The following is an 11,494-nucleotide window of genomic DNA, read 5'->3' on the forward strand; positions in this document are numbered from 1 at the left end:
TTAATTCATATTTTATGCCACTTGTACACAAGCATATATATAGATAATATTATATAATCTAAATAGCAAGATGTTATCATTGCACATGCATGGAAACACGCGCGCGCACACACACACTCACGCACACGCACACACACACACATGAAAAACACACTTATACACAATAAAGCATACATAAGCAAACACATGCATGAAAATATATACATTTTTATAAACATTTAATGTCTCATAAAGCATGCTTAAGGTTACATTTTATTAAAGTCTAAGAAGGATTTCAATTTATGTTTAAGACAGTTGATTTCACGTTTCATCTCTACAGTGGATTCTGCTACATATATTTTACTAATGCTTGAATTTCATCTTTAAGTGCCTCTTTTACAATATTTTTCACATTTTTTTTCAGCATCTTGGTCAGTAATAATTCCAGGTTTACCAGTCGAAGTACCTTAAGGTGATGACATAATATGGGGCATGGTGCGCTTAGCATATGAGAAATCATCGTTGGTCCCGTAATAAAAACTTGTTGGGGGAACATCGTCATTTGTTACCCTGCACTACCATGGTTTAAACCTGTAGAAATGTATTCATTCGTTGTGTTTCTCACAGATGGATAATTTCCATTAGTAATCATATCAGTCATTATACTTGTACTAGGCGACATTGTAGTTGCAGGAGTATTGATTTTCATATATGTTTTGTTTTGTGGATTGGCTATTTTGTAATAGTTTGTGCTTTTCCCTTTGTTATTTAATTCTTCTGGTGAAGAAACCTTTCTTTTCGTCGAAGATGAACTAGTTCTGTTTTGTTTGAGTTCGGTTTTGGTACTTGCAGTTGTACTTCTAGGTCTTGGATTCATTACATAATTTATACACATATCTGACTAAATGTTGGATGAATATCTTACAGTTTGTTTATATTAGTATACAATTTTCAGATACATTTTTGTAGTTCACTTTTCGGATAAATATGCAATATGCAATAGTTTTTTATAATAAATATTGAAAGAAAGGGCGAATGGCTCAATGAACGAATCCCCAAACAAAAATAAGGATCCAACACAAGGCCACCGACAAGCAGTCCAGCAAACAACAAAACCTATTTTTAGTAATTTACGTGGATTATAAGTGCCGCTTGCAATGTGTAAATTACTTTTTGTTATTCACTTAAAATATTAAAGATGTAAATAGAGTTTGAATATATTCATGAAAATTGGGTCTATAAACCTAAACAATAATACCCGCTATTTAATCGCAACTTCTCGGCCCTTTCCGTCAAACTTCGGACAAGAACCTCGGACGCACAAGTAAGTAACGAATAAGGTATTTCGGTCTAACTCACGCTAAGAAAAAAAATGTAAACAAATAGTAATTTAATGATGGGAGTTGTTTCTTCCAATATATCGAGTGAACGTCAACCCAAATGATATAATAGTAAACAGTACATTATATACTTATTATCATGATTGTAGAAACCGAAAGTACATTATGTCTATCAATCATAAACTTTATTTTCATTTGGATGTCAATATTTATATATTCGTTTTACATTATTGTTTTGAGACATTTGAATATGAAACGACCTTTTTTCGGTAATTACAAAGAAAACCAAACGGATTTCAACGTATGATAAAACGGTAAACGGTAATTGTATAACTTACCGGCATACCAAATAGACATATTAACATCGGTGACAATGTGTAAGACTTTCAGTTATAAGTAGGTTCGAATCAAATGATTTTTTTCTTATGTTTTTCTGTATGATTTCTTTTTATATATTTTGCAAAACTTAATTTGACCATTATGTTTTATGAATGCTTGTCAATCATTGTACAATATCACATATTGTAATAAATAAAAAAATAATAAAAAAATGTATTTATCAAAATGATGAAACTTTATCAAACCGCGTTCCGTATAATATACAGAAAAAAATCAAATGATGAAAACAAACCAGAAGACTTGAAATTGCAACTACGTAAGGGTAAATCATAAAAATACGGACACTACCAAAATTAATGAGTGTAAGGTCAATATTGCCCAAAAATATCAAAGATTATATTTTCATTTAAAAGCACGTGATCAAGTTACCTTGAATCCGTATTAAGTCCTTAATAGCCGGTATTTTTCGACTGTCCGGTATTATCAAAAATGTGGATAAATGCAGCCCTAAAAAATGAAATACTACATGAGAAGATCAATAAAGACATTCATTTTGTTTGAATATATAGAAAATATACGCGACAATGGTTTCAAACAATGCCATTCATAGTGATATTATGAACGAGAAGAGGCGTGGTCGTAGAACAATGTATTCTCAGAGTTGCAGCATTGACTGGTGGAGTGACATGTGGAAGATCGAAGTACGGAATACCGTCTATAATTGTCTGAAATGAAAGTATGGTGAAGGAATGTAATTAACACAGAACTAAACTTTCGACTTGGTGGTAGTATATTTGACTCAATTTTCACCTAAAAACCTATCTAATTAAATAATTATGATTACAAAAATGAAGCTTTTATTGCGATTTAAAAGACACCCAATGCTTTATGTTTTAAGTTATGTGAGCTTTATTTAGATTGCAAAATTCATATACTATTAAGAATAATGTACGCCATTGTGAAGCTATTTGTGAAACATTGTCATACTTTTTTTTTCGATATTTGGCTGGGCTTTCTGCCTTCATATTAGATCAATTATTGAAAGATATTAAGGTTTTGTTAAGTTAATTGATTATTGATTAATATATATATATAAATGTATACTGAAACATAGATTCATCAACGTTTGTCCTTAACCAAAGTTTGTTCAATATCATTTTTTAAATGTCTAATCCATCCATCCGCACGTCCGTCGGAGCGAACATTTTTGTTAATGTGGCTAGGGGAACAATAGGTAGGTACCAGTAAATTTTCTACCTACCCTGATGAATTCTGTGTGTGATTCTAATGTTATATTGTAAGTTATTCCAGATTGCACTGGACTTGGTTTTGTTGTTAAACCAATGTTCTGCCAACCTCCACCCGGTGTGTATGTATCAACGCCTGCATAATCCCCGTCGGTTCGAAAGTAAAGATGATACATAACAGGTTTAGATCCTGGTGGATTTGGCGGGAGATCGTCCTTTGTAGAGTCATAAAGGTTAATTTCAAACCTGAAATCAACAATAACTTTGATATAACATCGCTCATAAAAGTAGAAAATTCAGAACAAACAAAAGTGTTATCAAATATATAAATTATATATAAAATAAAGATAATAAGTTATGTTTATTGTTCTCATTTGCCGTAGATAATATGTCACTATTTTCATTTCAATACGATAAGAAATTGACAAAATACAACATTGATGTAACGTGTATTATTGAAACTACCCACCTGTTGAAGGAAACTGGGCTTGTGATGTAGACGATTAAGTTGGCTCCAGCCTTAAACGAAGATGGAAGTGCCCAATATAAATCATTTTGGATGATCTGAAATAGATTAAGAATATCAAAAACTGCTATTTAAAGACATTTTCTACAGTTTTATGAAAAAATAATCCTTTCATAGAATTTTCTAATTTTTTTGTATGATGAGTAAAATTGAATGACGAATTTAAAAATAAAAAGAAAAATATATGTTGACCTCTTGGATTTCTTGTAAAATGGCAGTTTCCATGGTAACCGTATATCTAAAAACTGTCAAAATAGCCTAACTGTGTTATAACGAATAGAAAATGTATAAGATAGCTTAAAACACACAACGAGCATTGTTTTATGCAAAGATAACCTTATCTAATAATTCTGTATGAAACAAATGATAATCTGAACATATTTCTTTAAAAAATGAGTTTTCCATGTTCCTCAACCGAACAAAAAAATGAGAAAAATGAACATGAATTCTCAGAATAATTAGAGATATTGAAAAAAGTGTTTCATAGAATTTTCTATTTTTTTTGTATATTGTGTAAAATTGAATGACAAATTCAAAAAGAAAAAGAAAAATATATGTTGGCGTGTTGGATTGTTTGAAAAATGGCAGTTTCCATGGAAACCGTATATCTCAAAATTGTCAAAATATCCAAACTGTATTATAATAATGTATAAATAGCTTATTACACTCACAATAAACATAATTGTATACAAAGCTTGCTTTATCTTAGGGTTCTGTATAAAAACAAACGATAATTTGGACTTATTTCTTTAAAAATGAGTTTTCATGTTTTTTTACAAACAAAAAATGAGAAAAATAAACATGAAAATTTTCTGTAAAAAATTTAAGCTATCAAGAAATTTCTTTTATAGAATTTTCTACATTAATGATATATCAAGTAACATTTGATTGTGGATTCAAAAATAGAAATAAAATATATATGTTGAAGTGTTAGTTTTTTTTTAAACGGGCAGTTTCCATGGTTACCGCATATGCCAACTGTCAAAATTACCACGCTTTCTTAAGAAATATCAGTGTAATACTAAATGTATTGTCAAATATAAAACATGTTGTAATAAGAATTTCTTTTTCTTTTGATGTTATATTAAGGAAATGATACTTAATTTTTTTTTAAAACATATCTAGGGCCATATTATTTTTTTCACTCGACTAACATACCCGAACAGTAAGCAAGTATTCAGAAATTTACAAAGAAAATAATGAAATTCTGAACATTTCTTGGATATCAATTTTGTTTTTTTATTCATAACTTTTAAAATATATCATTTTAAACTTCTTTGCCCAGTTGTCTGCCAGTAATCAAGTCGCGACGCACTTTTGTCACTATACCACAAGTGGGTGGGGTAACGCGCGCAGAATTTTCATCAATGCTGTCGTACTAATGCTTTGAGAAATACTTTATGTGATGTTGTCTAAACGAGATTCTTATTCTTTTGAACCAATCTCCTTTGGAACATTTAGAAAAATCTATTCAGTATTATTTACTCATTATTTGCTTATAGACGAAATTTAAAAACTTATCCGAATACTATTCAACTTTACCTTCATTTGAAGAGTAATTATCCGTGATTATCTTTCTTGGATGCGCATAACGATGCGCACAGAAAACTACCGAAAACGTCTTTAAGATCAGAAGATCTACATTAAATATACATGTCAAAATGATATTATTACTAGCTATTACTTCAAAGTTATGGCATGTTTAGCTAAAAGGAAGTTTTTGATAATGGATTATCCTGAACAAAATATAAAAAGAAGAAAAAAACGTTTGTTTTGCATAAAAATGTTTAGTATATTTTAGCTATTAAACTTTTACCCCGTGAGCAATGAGCATATTGTGAAAAATGGCCGTTTTCATTGAAAAGCCTCCTGTAACAAGTTCCAACTGCTATAAAACTATGAAAAATGCTTCAATACTGATGAAACTTGGCACATATGTTGACTGAACCATAACCTCTGTAACAACATGCTTAATCCTAAATTTCCATGGCAACAGGGGACGTCTCAAAATTGCGAAAAAATACTATTTGCATTGTTTTTTCCATCAAAACTAATTTCAAAGTGCTGCAACTTCTCAATGCAATGAGATAAGAGAAAAAGGCTTTTCAGCGTTTGTTACACGTCACCTTAAGATCGACCTGAGGTCATTTTTAGCCTTTCACATGTCCAAAATTTTCTTGGCGATGAGGGGGATTACCGTAACTTTCAAACACCCCAAACAGAAGGTGACACATCTCCCATCTGGCAACTCTCTGATGTATCATATTGATGGGGCCGCGCGGAAAAAGTGGTCACTTTTTCAACAACATTTCTCAAACGAAAAACAGTGTTTGGGGCCTAAATAGGGCATTTTTTTTCACTGTTTGAGGCCTCAAAAAGTGGGGGGACAAAAAGCCGTCAAAACACGTTTATATGAGGGAAATGGTTAAAATGATTGGTTTTTTTTTTAATTTGGATCTAATTAGCAAAAAGTTTTACATTACGGAATTCTACCCATCTAGCTAGTTTGCCTTTGCGTTAGATTATGTACGAAGGGCATATTAGATCTTTCTTCCCCAGTAAAGCTGAATAGAAGCCGTATAATTTTTCAAGTACCGTGGAACTTAATGCCAACAAACAACAACAAAACATTCAAGGGCCTAAAGGGCCATAATGTCTTACGGCAAAGCTGCAGAACATTTTTCAAGTTTTAAATTTCTTGATTTTTTTTCAATACCAGACTTTAAGTTAAATTAGATCTTTAATAATTCAATAAGTTTTTTAGTTGATTGTCGGAGGTTCATACATGTTTTCATGTGTTTTTATATAAAATATCAGATTAGCAACTTCACCGTCAGCATTGAGGGCTAAGTTTTCTATGACTAGTAATGAATTTGATGTGTTTCATGAAAAATTTCCTAATGTTCGAATGTTTTATGCTAATGACACAGTTATAACATCTAAAGATCCACCACAGTATAGTACTGTTAAATTAAGTATAATGTGCATTTAAAGGGTAAAATACTACATTCTTGTTAAAAACAAACACATTTGCGTTTTTATGTTGCGAGCATAATCATGAACATTCAACAAACGATGTTTGCCATTAACTGGCTGCAATGGGTCCGAATGCGGGGTAGTGGTCGTGCTGCATAGAAGTAAAACTATTTTAATATCGTACTACAATGCATTAGTAATAGAATAACATTTAAGGTTACATATTTTACAAAACATTGGATCTACTGTCTTTTTCAAAGAAAGTAGTTCTCACGAATTTCCTTTATGACTGCATGTCAAAAGGGCATTCCCTATCACCGGCAAATGCCCATATGTGTAGGATGACAGCTGATTGTATTGTGGTAACAAGGCTGTTTAAAGATGACAAAAATGAATACTGAGCTGAAGGCAGTATGTATGTTTGTGACCAAGTGTCCACTTTGAAATAGGCCGTGCTTTAATGAAACAAAAACGCAGTTTGGTCTGGACAAATAAAACTTATCAACAGGTGTGTTTATTCACTATAATTATCAATGTAGATTGTCATTTTGCGTAAAATTTTATTTTGTACTTTATGCACTCACAAATTTAAAATTGTTAAATTTCACGCGGTTGTTGCATTTTTCCCTTTTGCTGGAGATTTTTGAAATTGTGTATGTACTATACCGCATCTAGAACATTTTTATTTTTTGTTTCTTTTTTACATCAGGTTTTCATGGTAGAAATCTACCGTATCGTTTTGTCGCATGATCATCATTTGCTATTAAGAATATTAAATGCTTTTTGCGATCTGAATTGTCTTGCCCGTAATAGAGTAGCTTTCTCGATTATTAAGCAGAAGTCAACATTTAACATGAACTGGTACAATTTTGAATTTTGATACATCCGCAGATGTGTTTATATGGCGTTTATCATGGAACCTTCAATGTGACACGTAAGTGCCATTCCATGAAAAGCGGCATATGGTCCCCAAGTAAAAAAATGCATGTGCCCTAAACGAGAAAACAATGGGCGGAACTAAATGAAATGGAATTTTGAAAGGGGATCAGAGGTGATGAAACCTGCATATCACAGATAAGACTTCAAAAGACAAATTTTAAATGCAGGCTACATATCCTAAGGGTGATTCAACAGTATTCTAGTGAGGAATATTGGAACCACCCAACAAGAAAAAAGCCGCATAGAAAGAACTAAAATACCACAAGCACAACAATAATGTCGTGCTGAACGATCTTTAAGGATCAGAAATATAACATCCCTGATTGAATGTACGGGGCGACTTTTTACAGCCTCAACACGGCACAAACAACGCTGATGTGACGATTAAATAGAGAAAATAAGTATCCAAGGTTTTAGTGTTTTTATAATGTTCTTATAATGCTCGACGTTAATTCTTTAAATACATTTAAAACTTCTTCAGATACCATGTTTTCATTTCATGAAGCAAATGAATACATAATAATTAATAAATAAATATTTAAATAATTTACCGAATATGGAGGTTTGAATTTCTCTACAACTTTTTGCTTCTCGGCGTAGTAATAGCCATCGTCGTAATGTTTACCAAGTAACCAGTCATGCTCCAAACCATGGCAAATTTCACTTTCAGCGGCAGGGGACATTTTTACAGCCACGTATTTGTTTTCGCCTTTTTGTACACCGCAGCTTATGACATTCGTACTGGATTGACCATTTCCTGTTTTGAAGTGAATTTGTCTTTCATAGGAAAAAACAGTTGAAGACAAAAGTTCTGTATAAATAATGAAGATAATCCTCATGTTAAGTTCCATTGTTGTCTCGTCCGTTATTACCTCAACAGTGTCAGGCTATCTTAACTTATTTCATCTGATATGTCGCCGTGTTAAAGCATCTCTGACTCCAAAGCAGTCATGTGGTAAATACATTTTGATAGATTTGATAGATCATACAGACTGTACCAATAAAAACTATAGCCATATTTGTGTCATCATAACTTATTTAATAACCTGTTATTTTCAAATTACCTTGATCAATAGAAAATTCATCACGCTGACTTAACGACACTCCCTTATGATTAATGACCGGAATTGTGGCATACTCACGCGAGGAGTCATTGACCCCTTTTGACGTATTAGTCACGTGATTGTACCAAGTACCTGGCAGGCTGATCAACTTTGGTAACACTTCTAATTGTTATTATAGTAAATATTTTTTTTTATATTTTATCGTATCTTATCTTCTTACTAACGGATATGTAGAATTTCATGTACCTTATAACCTGATAGTTTCTTGTAATTCCATGATTGTGTCTCCTAATAAGAATATATTTTTTAAAAATCTGTAAACAATTTGGAAAACATTGGAAAAAAGGAATTGGGTAGTCACATAAGAGTGAAAGTGTATCTTAATTGTATGAAAGGTTTGCCGAAAAGGGTGATAGTGGTTCAGTTAATTCATAATTAGGAGACATGTCTTCTTAGTAAGTAAAAGACTGTTCAAATTACATTAAAGTATCTTAATGAAACATCAGTATGTTTATCAGGACATATCCATAGAGAATTGAAAATAAACCGGACATATGTCTTGAGCAATTTATTTATATCAACATTGTTCTTCCTTTCTTACATTACTAGTATTAATATTGTATCAAATTGGCTTTATAACGCCTTTAGTTTTGCGTTATAACACAAATAAAATAATCACCTCGGGTTACTTATATGCACTATTACCCTGAGAGACATGAGACATTCTTTATTATTTCATCAGAAGATGATTCGATTTATTATTTATAGTATTTGCATACAGTTGGACATCGGGGGTCACCAAAAAATAATGCACCTTTTATTGTTTGCCTTCAAAACTCAACGTAAGGAGGACCATTTGTTTGAAGCGGTATTTCTGCATTTGAAAAAACTTAAGTCTAAGTTATAGTGTGATAATGTCATAGGGTTGAATTATCAGATCAACGCATTATACACGTAAATGATATATACACACTTACACTTACTAAACATACACTATTTATAAAAGTACCTTATCTACATGATTATATACACGTATCTACATTAAGATCAATCATACACTAATAACTATAATATAAAACATTCATAATTACATAATAATAAAGTATAATTTGAACACCAAACTAAAGTAGATAGTTTATAATGTAGTGGTAGCTTATAGTAAGTGTAGTCAGACCTCCTTATACTTTCGTTCTTTACTGTATTTATTTCGATTAACCTCCTCTCTATCAATAACAAATCAATAACCAATCACTATCGAGTAATCGATATCCGCCATATTTTGAAAACAAATGTAAACAGCCATTTATGCTTTAAAAACTATTATCATCCTTTTCGTAGTTATTTATTGATATATCTTCAGGTAAACGTTTGTATTTAATGCCTTATATGTAATTGTGTATTGTATTTCAATTGATCTGGATTTGTATTGCTAATTGTTTGTATTTTCCGTGTCTTATTATTGTTTATGTATGTCATTACAGGAGCGTATCTACCATGTAAATATAATAGAATCTGTCGAACCAACCCAGTGCGTTCGTTATCATTACCCATTGAGTAGGCCGGCGACAGTGGTAGCAATACATAAGCTATCTGGATTATTGACGTATGGTCACTACATTGAAGCTTCAATAATCATGAAGAGTTTATAAACCTTCAACAATCTGGGAGATACCAGTATTCTTCACAAGATATAAATTTCAAACTAAATACTTACCTCATTTATCTATGCTGAAATGGAAGACATCTATATTGTGACAATCATATAAAGACTTACCTACATTGAGTTGACATTCCAAATAGAACTGTTATGATGTGTGAAAAGTTTACAATTGCTGTAAATAAGTTACTTACCTTGTATGTGTGCATTTTCCAGTGTATAGGATACTTACCATGTACATATTTTATGTATTTCATACATGGATGAATATTATTAAATGGATTGTACGTGTATGACAAGTGTTTATAATATGTGAATAAATTTAATACTTACCATGATTTTGGATGATGTGACGGAATAATATTCATTATTCATACTTACCTGAGCAAAGACAATGATGATTCATAATGGAGCAAATGCTTACCTTTGGAAGCTCTCTAATATGTACATCTGATTAGGAAATCATGTTGCTACACGCTAATGGAGTACGTTTAAACGAATTGAAAAATCCGAACGGAATACATTGTATTAAAATAGTTTGTACGATGAATGTTGTCTACACAGAACAATGTATTAATGATACATTCTGAAACTCGGATATGATAATACATTCTGAAATCGGATATGATGAGCGTGAATATACTACTTACCATTGTCAGAACATCAAATAGTTTGCATATGACATTGCTTTTACATAATTATGAATTGTGATCAATACAGGATGATGCATTTTTATTGTATCTTAAGCGGAACATCGAGTTTACTGACGTTTACATATTGCGGTTTATCAATATGATAGCAGACGTTTAGTTTCAGTAATCATGCATTACGATGAACATATTCTTTGCAAGAAGATGGATTTCCGTGTCCTGAGAATTGCCTTGTATATACTGTTTAAATGTCGAGACGCCATTTCTTAACCGGGGGGAATGTGTCATAGGGTTGAATTATCAGATCAACGCATTATACACGTAAATGATATATACAATATAAATAGTGTATGTTTAGTAAGTGTAAGTGTGTATATATCATTTACGTGTATAATGCGTTGATCTGATAATTCAACCCTATGACAATAACAATCTACGAGTACAACATAAAATAAATCATTAAGTGCATGCTTATGTATAGAAATTCTCAAAGTTGGAGAAAACTTGCTTTTCATTTTATCCACCATTTAACTACATTTGTTTTACAACACGTACATACAATTTTACTCGAAATTTTTAATTGCTTTAATTAATTCATCCCCGTATAACTTGAATAGTTGTTTTCTAACCTTAATGGAATAAAACAAACAAAAAAAACAACACAACTTATCACAAACGACAATGTAATTTCCTCTATTTGTGTCGACAACGAGGTTTAATATTGTTATATTTACTGTATGTACAACGGGGTGGTGTAATACTTTTTACTGAAAATTC

The 11,494-nt window shown here is 31.5% G+C and overlaps 1 protein-coding gene across 1 annotated transcript; it reads right to left on the reverse strand.

Annotated features, from left to right (window-relative positions):
• Positions 1–777: 777 nt before the first annotated feature.
• LOC132724329 (uncharacterized) lies at positions 778–8,029 on the reverse strand. Its single transcript, XM_060709170.1, has 4 exons — positions 7,898–8,029; positions 3,375–3,469; positions 2,920–3,151; positions 778–2,383 (listed from the first exon to the last, which is right to left on the reverse strand). Exons 1-4 carry the CDS (start codon positions 8,027–8,029, stop codon positions 2,249–2,251), a joined length of 594 nt encoding a protein of 197 aa, XP_060565153.1. The 3' UTR covers positions 778–2,248.
• Positions 8,030–11,494: the final 3,465 nt, after the last annotated feature.

This window comes from Ruditapes philippinarum, unplaced genomic scaffold, assembly GCF_026571515.1.
Source record: "Ruditapes philippinarum isolate M1 unplaced genomic scaffold, ASM2657151v2 ctg1036_1_1_1_1, whole genome shotgun sequence".
Taxonomy (NCBI): Eukaryota; Metazoa; Mollusca; class Bivalvia; order Venerida; family Veneridae; genus Ruditapes; species Ruditapes philippinarum.

What these genes read in the sequence shown, in the direction of transcription:
- LOC132724329 (XM_060709170.1), bottom strand. Translation starts at nt 8,029, where the DNA reads ATGTCCCCTGCCGCTGAAAGTGAAATTTGCCATGGTTTGGAGCATGAC. An exon ending in AATTCAAACCTCCATATTCG is followed by an intron (nt 3,470 to 7,897) that starts GTAAATTATTTA and finishes AATCTATTTCAG; the next exon opens with ATCATCCAAAATGATTTATA. An exon ending in CACACACAGAATTCATCAGG is followed by an intron (nt 2,384 to 2,919) that starts GTAGGTAGAAAA and finishes CTTTCATTTCAG; the next exon opens with ACAATTATAGACGGTATTCC.